Raw genomic sequence first — 14,173 nt, 5'->3', positions numbered from 1 at the left:
TTGGAAGGCTTTAAAATAAAGGTATGAATGTGTGAATCACCTTCTAGGCAAAGCATGAGGCTAGATTTTTCCAGGGTGCCACACACAGCTGTTGCTGCCCCACCTAGTACTACGTCCAGGCAGCAAGGCATGACTTAGCAAAGGTGCTCAGTGCACGATTGGACCTGCAGAGCTTGGCTGCAGCGTTGGCTGCAAGAAGGCAGGTTATGCCAGCAAGCCAAGCTTCCCTCTCAAAGCAAAGCGGATGGTTTGCTGCTTATACTCGAAGTGGTTCCTTTAAAGTTTGTTCATTGACATTAAAATTGCTGAGAGAGAGAGACAGAGAAAGGAGAAAAGCAAGTCAAGGAAAGGATATGATTCTAGTCTGTATTCAGTGTCTCAGTGCTTTCATCTTTTTTATTATTAGATCATTTCATGATTGGGATTTCATGAGCAATCAATTTGATTGCATTTTAGCAGATGCTTTAATATAGTGAAAGTCTTAAGAATGTCCATTTCCTTTTCAGAAAAAGGAACTAATTGCATGTATTAAACCCAAGTTTATTTTGAGTCCAGCACGAGTAGTCTTTGTACCCAAGCAGGCAAACTTGAACTGTTTCATTTGTGAACTTGAGGAAGCGAGTGTGAGCCCCTGTTAGCCTAGAAATGCTGTATATATCTCTGTCCTCTTGGTCTTCGATTTCATCTTGGTCTTCTTATGTGCCCTTCTGGTGTAGCTGGGAATTTGTCTTTTCTTGCATTGCTCTGGTTCTGAAGAGAATGCTTCGCTAAGTGTGGTGTGGTCAGTTACTAGGGTATCTTGACCACACTGCACATGGTCTACCTTCCATTCGTCAAACCTGACTCATGGAAGGAAAGCCCCGTAACTATAGGGAGAAAGTTTGTGTTGTATGGGCCTTTGTTTTATTTTTGTCGTACTATTTTTAGTTCTAGCCTTATAGGGCATTTATGGCCAAATTTTAACAGTCTCTGTTTCCATGTATGTCTTTCACATATTTTCTAGCTCAGTCATAGTTGAACCCTGCATGTGAAGCAAAATTCTTTAATTGTTAAAACAACAGTATGAGGCAAGGCTGCCTTTCTGTTGTGTGAACAATGCCAAAACGCTCAACTGTAAACGGATATCTCTGTATTCCACAAGGCACTGCATCTTTGGGCTGCAAAATGAGAGCAGAGAGAGGAGACCAGTGTTTACATTTTATGTAGATCACGTTTGTGAATTAAATCAAGGATTTTCAGTACTGTTGAGGAGTGTATGTATTAGCAATAAAAAACAAGTTTGGCAATCATTGCCCTTCAGAGCCATTTAGAATTTTGTTCTTGTTTTAATTTATGAAGATTCTAAGAGATAAACCTGAGATGGCATTGAAGAAACCAGTGAAACAGGTTTGAGTTGACCTCGGGAACTCCGAGCCTTCTGCAGAGGCTGGGACTTGGACCAGAATTATCAGTCCTTACACACCAGTTTCTTAATCTAAATTAAGAAATTTAGATTTGTGTGCCATTTTTCCCTTTCCCTGCGATGGCTACATGTCTCTAGTGGACAGTTTCTTCCTGTTGTGTGGTGGACTTTGAGAGTTTTGTTTTTCTTTTCATAAGTAACACTGATAAATAAAACAATAGACAACTCCAGAAATTTGCTAGTGGTGTGGTATGTTGACATTGAATTCAAACCATGTGTTTCTGTTGCCTAATATTAATCTACTTTAGGGAAATATGAGAAGTTAAATTATTTTCACCATTAATTGGTGAATATAGTGCAGTTTTCACAAAAGCAAATGGGCATGTACAGTATCATCGAGAGGAGCGTGGAAGAAAATCACATTACTGGTTTCCAGTTCTCGCTTCAGCCCATCACTCAATGCTGTTCTTTCTTCAGTAGATTTCTAAACCTAAGTCCAGAAACTAGTGAATCGTGGTGTTTAGGTTAAAAAAGGGTTTTTATTTGTTTGTTTGTTTGTTTTGGGGGGCAGTGCCTGGGTGGCTCAGTCCCTAAAGCGTCTGCCTTCGGCTCAGGTCATGATCCCGGGGTCCTGGGATTGAGCCCCGCATCGGGCTCCCTGCTCAGCAGAGAGCCTGCTCCTTCCCCTGCCGCTCACCCCATTCATGCTCTCTCTCTCAAATAAATAAATAAAATCTTTAAAAAAAAAAAAGGTTTTGAACCAAGTTTGAAAAATGGGAAATATTCACATAAAAATCACTGTGGCTGGCTCCTCTTAAACAAATCTGAAGAGCTGATGACCCTGTCCCTGGTACCCCTACACACGGCAGCAGTCCCCCGGAGCCACTGGGGGCAGGGGACTGCCATCCCCAGTCTTGCTTGGCCACACGGGGCACTTCACTCTTTTTATCTTCCTTTTAGAAATGTGAAACTGAGGCAGAGGGCAATGAAATGAATTTCTCGGGTCACAGAGTAAGCCAACATCATGGTTTTGAACAAACCTCAGTAGCGAACTTAAACCTGGCACGTTACCCTCGAGCACAGATAGCATTTTTTTTTTCAGCTTTCACAGCTAAGTAAAAAAGCAAACAAAATAAAATGTTCAGTGTTGACTTTTTAATATGCACGATGTTGACTCTTTTTGCATTGCATTACATGAGAAAATTATATCTCATTTTTCAATTTACTTTAGGAAGTCTGTTTACTGTTAAAAGAAACCATTGATTCAAGAGTTAAGGAGTACTTGGAAGTTCGTAAACAGCACAGGCCATCAAATACAGAATTCACAAGATCCAGTCCCTTGACCTTAAAAGGTAGGCACTGAGTACTTTGATTTTGGATAAAATTTCTGCTTTGTAGAGATGGCAATTATGTTTGACTCTGACTGTCATGTTAGTACAGTGATACATTTAAAAACTATGTTCTAATGAGGATGCTTTGTTTGGGTGAAGAAAATTAGCCAAAAAGCCCTAGAGGGCTTTTAATGGTAGGCAAAATATATAAAAATAGAAAATAAAACATTCCTAAGGAAACTGTAAATACTTTAAAGGAAATTTTTTTTTTTTGGACAAGTAGTCTTACAAATAGATGTACATTAATGCTGACTTGATTTGGGGCTTTATGCTTTTTTAAATGCTTTCATATATATCACCCTATTTCAGAGGTTCTCAACTGGGGGTAATGGGTCCCAGGGAACATTGGGTTGTTATCGGGGGAACAGGAGGGGTGGCACGGAGCTACTGGAATCTAGGGAGTAGAAGCCAGGGATGCCACTAAATATCCTGCAATGAACAGAAAAGCCCCCCACAACAAGGCATTATCTGGCCCAAAACGTCAAGGGCACTGAGGTTGAACTATCCTGCCCTATTTCCTAATAACACTTTGAGAATGGTGATGTCTGAGTTGTAGGTGATGAAGCTGAGGATCTACAAGATTAAGGGCTCACCCAAATAAAAGATCATCCTTTTTTTTTTTAAGATTTTATTTATTTATTTATTTATTTGACAGAGAGAGAGAGAGAGAGAGAGATAGCAAGAGCAGAAACACAGCAGGGGGAGAGGGAGAGGGGCTCTCCTTGGCGGGGAGCCCGATGCGGGGCTCGATCCTAGGACTCTGGGATCATGACCTGAGCTGAAGGCAGACACTTAATGACTGAGCCACCCAGGTGCCCCTAAAAGATCATCTTTTTGAGGACAGAGATGATCTTGTTTATTTGGCATCTTCACACGCCCCCCTCCTCCTTACTTAGCCCAGTGCCAGATACACGGGTTCAGTGACTTGTTGAAGGAAAGCATACTTGGGTGACAAGTGGCAGAACTTCACCCCAGGCCCAGCTCTTCTGATTCCTAGCCCACTATTCTTTCCACTCTGTCATTGTTGTTTTTAATTTTTTTTACCTTTAAATCAGCGTTTCGTAACACTCTTTGTCGTACAAATAAGGTCAACCTTGTGTTAATCCTCAGAGGGCAGCACTGGGCAGCCTTGAACTAGGTTTTGCTAATGCAGCACCCTCTTAGGAGAAGAATTGTGTTAAGTAACCCCCTTTGAAGGCATACTTAACCTACAGTGTTCACCTGGGCACAGCTGATAAGTAGGCAGACAGATTAATTGAACCCAAACTGAAAGCCTTGAACAAATGGAATTTTCAGTCCAAACAATATTGTATTAGATGACGCTTCCTGGTATTTCACTTAGTAGTAGGATAAAGCTTGAGAAAAGCCAGAGGAGCTTGTATCCTTTGTACCCCAGCAGACCTGGCTAGTCTCATTTTCTAACTGGTACAAAAGAAGGAACAGAGAAGGTTCTCAGACGTCCATTTCTGGTGTGGAGGTGGCGTGGTCAGTACTGATTCTCAACTAGCTCTTCCCCTGGCTTCCTCTACTGCTGCGTGAAAAATGCTGAGTACTCAACTTCCCAGCCTCTCTCACAGTTAGGGAAGATGTGTTGTGTGTTGTTCTGGCCCCAAGATGAAAATCAAAGTCTTTCTTGGGCTCATGAGGGCAAGAAGTTTTTATTTGAGTGAATGAGTGAACAAATGAATGAATGAATGAATTTATAACAAGTTTGTTTTTTTTTAATTTTTTTTTAAAGATTTTATTTATTTATTTGACAGAGAGAGACACAGTGAGAGAGGGAACACAGCTCTCATAAGGGGGAGCGGGAGAGGGAGAAGCAGGCTGCCCACGGAGCAGAGAGCCCGATGTGGGACTCGATCCCAGGACCCTGGGACCATGACCTGAGCCGAAGGCAGTTGCTTAATGACTGAGCCACCCAGGCGCCCACTTGATTTTAATTTTTTTTTTCCTGCAAATATCTAGTGTTTTTTAAATTTTTTTATTGTTATGTTAATCACCATACATTACATCATTAGTTCTTGATGTAGTGTTCCATGATTCATTGTCCGTGCACAACACCCAGTGCTCCATGCAGAATGTGCCCTCTTTAATACCCATCACCAGGCCAACCCATCCCCCCACGCTCCTCCCCTCTAGAACCCTCAGTTTGTTTTTCAGAGTCCATTGTCTCTCATGGTTCGTCTCCCCCTGCGACTTACTCCCCTTCATTCTTCCCCTCCTGCTATCTTTTTCTTTATCTTTTTTCCTAACATATGTTGCATTATTTATTTCAGAAGTACAGATCTGTGATTCAACAGTCTTGCACAATTCACAGTGCTCACACCCTACCCAATGTCTATCACCCAGCCACCCCATCCCTCCCACCCCCCACCACTCCAGCAACCCTCAGTTTGTTTCCTGAGGTTAAAAATTCCTCATATCAGCGAGGTCATATGATACATGTATTTCTCTGATTGACTTATTTCACTCAGCATAACACCCTCCAGTTCCATCCACGTCGTTGCAAATGGCAAGATCTCATTCCTTTTGATGGCTGCATAATATTCCATTATGTATATATACCACATCTTCTTTATCCATTCATCTGTCGATGGACATCTTGGCTCTTTCCACAGTTTGGCTATTGTGGACATTGCTGCTATAAACACTGGGGTGCACGTACCCCTTCGGATCCCTACATTTGTATCTTTGGGGTAAATACCCAGTAGTGCACTTGCTGGATCGTATGGTAGCTCTATTTTCAACTGTTTGAGGAACCTCCATACTGTTTTCCAGAGGGGCTGCACCAGCTTGCATTCCCACTAACAGTGTAGGAGGGTTCCCCTTTCTCCACATCCCCGCCAACATCTGTCGTTTCCTGACTTGTGAATTTTAGCCATTCTGACTGGTGTGAGGTGGTATCTTCTTGAGGTTTTGATTTGGATTTCCCTGATGCCGAGTGATGTTGAGCACTTTTTCATGTGCCTCTTGGCCATTTGGATGTCTTCTTTGGAAAAATGTCTGTTCATGTGTTCTGCCCATTTCTTGATTGGATTATTTGGTCTTTGGGTGTTGAGTTTGATAAGTTCTTTATAGATTTTGGATACTAGCCCTTTACCTGATAGGTCATTTGCAAATATCTTCTCCCATTCTGTCGGTTGTCTTTTAGTTTTGTGGACTGTTTCTTTTGCTGTGCAAAAGCTTTTGATCTTGATGAAATCCCGATAGTTCATTTTTGCCCTGGCTTCCCTTACCTTTGGCGATGTTTCTAGGAAGAAGTTGCTGCGGCTGAGGTCGAAGAGGTTGCTGCCTGTGTTCTCCTTTAGGATTCTGATGGACTCCTGTCTCACATTTAGGTCTTTCAACCATTTGGAGTCTATTTTTGTGTGTGGGGTAAGGAAATGGTCCAGTTTCATTCTTCTGCATGTGGCTGTCCAATTTTCCCAACACCATTTGTTGAAGAGACTGTCTTTTTTCCATTGGACATTTTTTCCTGCTTTGTCAAAGATGAGTTGACCATAGAGTTGAGGGTCCATTTCTGGGCTCTTCGATTCTGTTCCATTGATCTGTGTGTCTGTTTTTGTGCCAGTACCATACTGTCTTGATGATGACAGCTTTGTAATAGAGCTGGAAGTCCGGAATTGTGATGCCGCCAGCTTTGCTTTTCTTTTTCAATATTCTTCTGGCTATTCGGGGTCTCTTCTGGTTCCATACAAATTTTAGGATTATTTGTTCCATTTCTTTGAAAAAAGTGGATGGTATTTTGATGGGGATTGCATTGAATGTGTAGATTGCTCTAGGTAGCACTGACATCTTCACAATGTTTGTTCTTCCAATCCATGAACATGGAACGTTTTTCCATTTCTTTGTGTCTTCTTCAATTTCTTTCATGAGTATTTTATAGTTTTCTGAGTACAGATCCTTTGCCTCTTTGGTTAGATTTATTCCTAGGTATCTTATGGTTTTGGGTGCAATTGTAAATGGGAGCGACTCCTTGATTTGTTTCTCTTCTGCCTTGTTGGTGGTGTATAGGAATGCCACTGATTTCTGTGCATTGATTTTATATCCTGCCAGTTTACTGAATGCCTGTATGAGTTCTAGCAGTTTTGGGGTGGAGTCTTTTGGGTTTTCCACATACAGTATCCTATCATCTGCAAATAGTGAGAGATTGACTTCCTCTTTGCCGATTTGGATGCCTTTGATTTCTTTTTGTTGTCTGATTGCTGTGGCTAGGACTTCTAATACTATGTTCAATAGCAGTGGTGATAGTGGACATCCCTGCCGCGTTCCTAACCTAAAGCTGAGAGCTTTTCCCCATTGAGAATAATATTCGCTGTAGGTTTTTCATAGATGGCTTTTATGATATTGAGGTATGTACCCTCTATCCCTATACTCTGAAGAGTTTTGATCAAGAAAGGATGCTGTACTTTGTCAAATGCTTTTTCTGCATCTATTGAGAGGATCATATGATTCTTGTTCTTTCTTTTGTTAATGTATTGTATCATGTTGATTGATTTGCGGATGTTGAAGCAGCCTTGCAGCCCAGGGATAAATCCCACTTGGTCGTGGTGAATAATCCTTTTAATGTACTGTTGGATCCTATTGGCTAGTATTTTGGCGAGAATTTTTGCATCCATGTTCATCAAGGATATTGGTCTGTAATTCTCCTTTTTGATGGGGTCTTTGTCTGGTTTTGGGATCAAGGTGATGGTGGCCTCATAAAATGAGTTTGGTAGTTTTCCTTCCATTTCTATTTTTTGGAACAGTTTCAGGAGAATAGGTACTAATTGTTCTTTAAATGTCTGATAGAATTCCCCTGGGAAGCCATCTGGCCCTGGGCTTTTGTTTTTTGGGAGATTTTCGATGACTGCTTCAATTTCTTTAGTGGTTATAGGCCTGTTCAGGTTTTCTGTTTCTTCCTGGTTCAATTTTGGTAGTTGATACATCTCTCGGAATGCACCCATTTCTTCCAGGTTATCTAATTTGCTGGCATAGAGTTGCTCATAATATGTTCTTATAATTTTTTGTATTTCTTTGGTGTTGGTTGTGATCTCTCCTCTTTCATTCATGATTTTGTTGATTTGGGTCATTTCTCTTTTCTTTTGGATAAGTCTGGCCAGGGGTTTATCAATCTTGTTAATTCTTTCAAAGAACCAGCCCCTAGTTTCGTTGATCTGTTCTACTGTTCTTTTGGTTTCTAGTTCATTGATTTCGGCTCTGATCTTTATTATTTCTCTTCTCCTGCTGGGTTTAGGCTTTATTTGTTGTTCTTTCTCCAGCTCCTTTAGGTGTAGGGTTAGGTTGTGTATTTGAGACCTTTCTTGTTTCTTGAGAAAGGCTTGTATTGCTATATACTTTCCTCTCAGGACTGCCTTTTTTGTATCCCAAAGATTTTGAACAGTTGTGTTTTCATTTTCATTGGTTTCCATGAATTTTTTTAATTCTTCTTTAATTTCCTGGTTGACCCATTCATTCTTTAGTAGGATGCTCTTTAGCCTCCATGTATTTGAGTTCTTTCCGACTTTCCTCTTGTGATTGAGTTCTAGTTTCAAAGCATTGTGGTCTGAAAACATGCAGGGAATAATCCCAGTCTTTTGGTACCAGTTGATACCTGATTTGTGACCTAGGATGTGATCAATTCTGGAGAATGTTCCATTGGCAGTAGAGAAGAATGTGTATTCCATTGCTTTGGGATGGAATGTTCTGTATATGTCTGTGAAGTCCATTTGTTCCAGTGTGTCATTTGAAGTCTTTATATCCTTGTTGATCTTTTGCTTAGATGATCTGTCCATTTCAGTCAGGGGGGTGTTAAAGTCCCCCATATTATTGGATTGTTGTCAATGTGTTTCTTTGCTTTTGTTATTAATTCCCTTATATAATTGGCTACTCCCATGTTAGGGGCATAGATATTTACAGTTGTTAGATCTTCTTGTTGGATAGACCCTTTAAGTAGGATATAGTGTCCTTCCTCATCTCTTTTTACAGTCTTTGGTTTCAAATCTAATTTGTCTGATATAAGGATTGCCACCCCAGCTTTCTTTTGGTGTCCATTAGCATGGTAAATGGTTTTTCACCCCCTCACTTTCAATGTGGGGGTGTCTTTGGGTAAAATGAGTCTCTTGCAGACAGCATATTGACAGGTCTTGTTTTGTAATCCAATCTGATAGCCTGTGTCTTTTGACTGGGGCATTTAGCCCATTTACATTCAGGGTAACTATTGAAAGGTATGAATTTAGTGCCATTTTATTGCCTGAGAGATGACTGTGACTGTATATTGTCTCTGTTCCTTTCTGATCTGTGAACAAGTTTGTTTTTAAACAGAAGAGTGTTCTTTCTGTACATACAAAACTTTTTTTAAGATTTTTATTTATTTATTTGACAGAGCGAGAGAGACACAGCGAGAGAGGGAACACAAGCAGAGGGAGTGGGAGAGGGAGAAGCAGGCTTCCCTCAGAGCAGGGAGCCCGATGCTGGGCTCCATCCCAGGACGCTGGGATCATGACCTGAACCGAAGCCAGATGCTTAATGACTGAGCCACCTAGGCGCCCCTGTACATACAAATTTTTTTTAAAAAGATTTATTTATTTGAGAGCAGGAGTGCACACATGTGAGTGGGGGAGGGCTAGAGAGGAGAGAGAATCCCCAGTGGACTCTTGGCTAAGTTCGGAGCCCAGCTTGGGGCTTGATCCCAGGACTCAAGACCTGAGCCGAAACTGAGATCTCACACTTGACTGACTGAGCCACCCAGGTGCCCCTATACATAGAATTTTATATCCTTTTTTTTTTTACCTAATGTAATATAAATCCTTTAAAACATATACATCACCATTTTTTAAAATTGTTTTAATTTGGTAAACTCTACATAAAACTGACCATTGTAACCATTTTCAAGTGTACCATTTAGTGGCATTAAATACATTCACATTGTTGTGCAGTCATTATCACTTTCTATCTCCAGAATAGTCTCAAACTAGAACTCTTTACCCATTAAACAATATCTGCCCATTACTCCCTTCCCTCGCCCCTGGTAACCACTATTCTGCTTTCTAATTTACTACTTGAGGTATCTCATATAATGGAATCATACAGTATTTATCCTTTTGTTTCTGGCTTATTTCACTTAGCTTAATGTTCTCAAAGTTCATCCTTGTTGCAGCATTTATCAGAATTTTCTTTCTTTTTAAAGCTGAATAATATTCATACACATGCACACACACATTTTGTATTTGTTCATCTGTCATAGGATAGTTGGGTTGTTTCTACCATTTGGCTCTTGTGAATAATGTTGCTATGAATATTTGTGTTTAGATATCTCTTTGAGTCTCTGCTTTTCACTTCTCTGGGTATATACTTAGAAGTAGAATTGCTGGATCATAGTTTGTTTATTTTTATTTTATTGAATTAATTTATTTTTTTTGAGGAACTGCCATCCTTTTTTCCGGTGACTACACCATTTTACATTCTCACCAAGAATGGATCCCAGTTTCTCCATAATCTTGCCAATACTTATTTACGGTTGTTTTGATAATAGCTGTCCTAATAGATGTGAAGTATCTTATTGTGGTTTCAGTTTGTGTTTCCCTCATTTGTAGTGATTTTGACCATCTTTTCATGTGCTTATTGGCTATTTGTGTATCTTCTTTGGAGAAATGTCTGTTTATGTCCTTGGCCCATTTTTTGGGTTGTTTGCTTTTGTTTTTGAGCTATAAGAGTTCTTTTATATATTCTGGACATTAGTTCCTTATCAGGTATATGATCTGCAAATATTTTCTCCCATCGTGTGTTGCCTTTTCACTCTCATTAGTGTCCTTTGATGTGGAAATGTTTTTTTAAATTTTGTAGCGAGTTTATTATTTTGCTGCCTGTGCTTGATACTATATCCTAGAAATCTTTACTGAATCCAATATCATGAAGCTTCTCCTGCTTTTTCTTCTAAGAGTTTTCTAGATTTAGCTCTTTTTAATTAGGTCTTTGATCCATCTTGTGTTAATTTTAAGGAAAGGGTCCAACTTCAATCTTTTGCATATGGATATTTAGTTGTCCCAGCACCATTTGTTGGAAAGTCTGTGCTTTCCCCCATTGAATGGTCTTGACTCCCTTATCAAAAATCTTTGATCATAAATGTGAGGGTTTATTTCTGGACTCTCTGTTCTAATCCATTGTTCCGTATGTCTGTCTTTATGCCAGTGCCACACTGTTTTGGTTACCATAGCTTTGTAATAAGTTTTGAAATTAGGAAATGTGAGTCTTCCAACTTTCTTAATGTTTTTCAAAATTCTTTTGGCCCTTTGGGGTTCCCATCACCACTTTTAATAAGACTGTGTGGTATTCTATTAAATATCCATACTCTGATTTATTGGTGGGACGTTTAGGTTGCATTTAATCCGTTCACTCTTGTAAATAATGGTACAGTGCATATCCTGATGGTATACATGTTCGCACACAGCAACTCCTTTATAATGTTTTTAGTTTTAATGTTCATATTTTTATTAGTTTGTAAGAGGTCCTTAAGGATATGAATGCTTTGTATGTTTTATATGTTGTAAGTGACCTCTCTGAGTTCGTCATTTGCCTTTGACTTGGTTTATTTAACTGTAGAACCACAAACTAGGAGAAGCCTGTATTTGCTTCATGGAGCCTTCGGTGACCAGCCACTAGTGGGATGAATGCTAGGCTTCCCTGTAATGAGATAAGTAGTGCAGTCGATTGCCAGAGAGAGGCAGGATGATACTAATGCACTATCTTGGTGTTCACTCAGCTATGCTAAGTATCCTTCCTTGAAAGTAATCTTGGTATGAAAGCAGTCTCTTCCTTTTCCTTCTTACTTCTGGTAACAGTTAACCTTTAATTGACCATATCTTTTGATGTTCATACCTTAGCCAGTCCCCACCTCTGCTGCCACCAACCAGTCCCTGTCCCCACCTCCCCTGCCTGCCGGGGCACCCACAGCAGCCCCCTGGCTGGCTTTCTTGCATCTGCTCTGGCCGATGCCTCTCCTGCTGTTTACATTTCAGTTAGTGTCATCCCTTAATAACACAGGTCTGATCTTGTGAACCTCTTCCCCAAGGCTCCCAGGTGCAAGCCAGGATCCTTGCAGTAGCTGCCTTTCCAGCCTAATCTTGTCCCACTTTTTCCTTCTTTCTTGCTCCAGTGATGGCAGCTTAATGCCTTTCTTCCAAAGCTCTTTTCTTCTGCTCATCTTGGGGGCCTCTGCCCATGTTGGAGCCCTGGTCTCGACCCTTTCCCTGTGCTCCTTCTGCTCTTTGCTCAAAATCACCCCTCACAGAAGCTTATCCCGGGGACCTGTCTCCTTGTCACTGGCCCACAAACATCCTGAACATCATTCGGTTAACGTCCTTCTCTCCACAAATGTGTAAGTCACCTGAAGACAGGTTCCGCCTCTTTGATTACCATTGTGTCTCCAGCTTGGAGGACATTTCCTGCTTAATAAATGTTTATACAGGTGATAAATTACACACATGGTTCTGTCTTTCCTCTTCCCAGTAAGGTCAAGGCCTACCATAACTTCTCCATCCTGCCTTGTCTCCTCCCGCTACTCACTTTCCTGCTTCCCGCAAGCCTGCGTTCTTGATATCTTTGCCTTAACATTTATGGGTTTTGCCTTTGTCTGGAAAACTCCTATTTAACTTTTAAGATCCAACTCAATCAAATATTACTTCTCCAAAATCTCCCTCAGTTTCTCTTCTTCTGACACTCTACACTTTAATTTATTTGTCACATTGTATTATAATTGTGCTATAATTCGTTTACCTGCCTTTCTCCCACCCCTTCATTGGCAAGGACTGATTCTTTGCCACCCACAGAGCCTCTTTTCTTCTCCAAATTACATTACTGCTTAACTCTAGAACATAAAGAGACAGCTCTGCTTCTGGTTATAAGTGCTTAACCTCATACTAAACTGTTAATTTCCAAAAGGTGGGAAGACCATTGTTCATCTCTCTCTCCCACAAGGTTGCTTTCCATAAAGAGGTTCATCTTGCTCTAGGCTGTGCATACCTGTAGGAGCAAAGTGGACGTGCACGGTAGCGTACTGTCGCCTTATATTGTTTATTAACAGCATCACTAAAACTGGAAACTGAATACATGTTTTTAGTCTTGCCTCAGAGCCAAAGACATCTCTCTACATTTATCTGACTGCCTGTTTTCAGCTGTTCCCATAATCTTACTTAAATGCCTTTTTCAAAAGCAATTTCAAAGCCACTAACCGTAAGGCCTTGCCTATTTCCTCCTCAGTATCCAGTTCTGAGTCTCATGTTCCCTGAAAATAGAGTTGTCCTTACTGTGTTGGTGGTTTGGATGAATGTGAGTGGTTTATGCTTTTGTGTAAAGCGGATATTCTCTCATTTGCATGAATTTCTTACCTTTCTCCATTTCCAGATCCATGTAACAAATAATGTGCCTCATCACAGTACAGATACTTAGCACATAAAACTGACTGAGCTGAAGTCTCTGGGCTGGTAACTTTCCTGATTACTCAGATGAAAATATTCTTCATGCTCTTTCTTTATGAAAAAAATAACATAAAAGGTTCTGAGGCCATTTCCTTAATCTTACAATATAAAGGAATACAAAGAGTATTCACATACTCAGTGAACAGCATAGCACAGACATTTGCTGATAGTTTCATCTTTTTAAAATCACCTGGGATGTTATTTCAGTAGATTCAGTAAAAATTAGTGTTGTAAGAAAGTTTTTTAAAAGACTTAATTGTCATGGGGCACCTGGGTGGCACAGTTGGTTGGTTATGTGTCCAACTCTTGGTTTCAGCTCAAGTCATGATCTCAGGGTCCTGAGATTGAGCCCTGCATTGAGCTCCACACGCTTGGCATGGAGTCTGCTTGAGATTCTCTCTCCCTCTGCCCCTTACCCCCTGTGTTTTACTGTCTCTCTCTCAAATCAATAAATAAATCTTAAAAAAAGAAAAGACTTAACTCAAATTTCTGTCAATTCTGTCTCATTAATATTTACCCCTTTAACCTTGCCACTACTAGGTGTTAGCAGTGTTTTTAATTATTCCCAGTCTGACAGCCAAAAATCAGAAAGGAGATACTCTGCTTTTGGTTTTTACCTTTTACTTTTTTATGGGTTTATTGACTGAACTGCCTATTTACAGCTGTTGCTCATCTTCATACTGGGTTGTTTGCCATTTTCTTCTTAATTTTTTCTCTTTCCTGTTGTCCCTTCTTGGTCAGAGCCTTCTTAATCAACTCTTGAATTACTACCACAGCCTCCTGCTTTTCCTTCCAATTTATCCACACCCCTGCTGCCAAAGTGGCCTTTCGAAAAGAAAACTGTGATAGTCTCCAGCTTAAAACCTTCTGTGGTCAGGAACCTTAGTTGCTTAATATCCTTTATTTAATTTCGTTTCTGCTTGAGA

General features: G+C 40.3%; 1 protein-coding gene across 2 annotated transcripts in view; it reads left to right on the top strand.

The window, feature by feature from the left end:
* Positions 1-14,173, top strand: part of LOC113937357 (SLX4 interacting protein) — a 193,028-nt gene that overhangs the window by 115,318 nt on the left and 63,537 nt on the right. For both annotated transcript variants that reach the window (XM_027621549.2, XM_027621548.2), the window contains exon 4: positions 2,634-2,754. In XM_027621549.2, the coding sequence (XP_027477350.1) occupies positions 2,634-2,754 (121 nt within the window). The remainder of the gene's footprint in view (positions 1-2,633; positions 2,755-14,173) is intronic.

The sequence above is a fragment of the Zalophus californianus genome, chromosome 8 (assembly GCF_009762305.2).
Source record: "Zalophus californianus isolate mZalCal1 chromosome 8, mZalCal1.pri.v2, whole genome shotgun sequence".
In the NCBI taxonomy this organism is placed as follows: domain Eukaryota; kingdom Metazoa; phylum Chordata; class Mammalia; order Carnivora; family Otariidae; genus Zalophus; species Zalophus californianus.
Note: the sequence above shows the minus strand (reverse complement) of the source record. Positions and strands in the feature narration are given on the sequence as shown.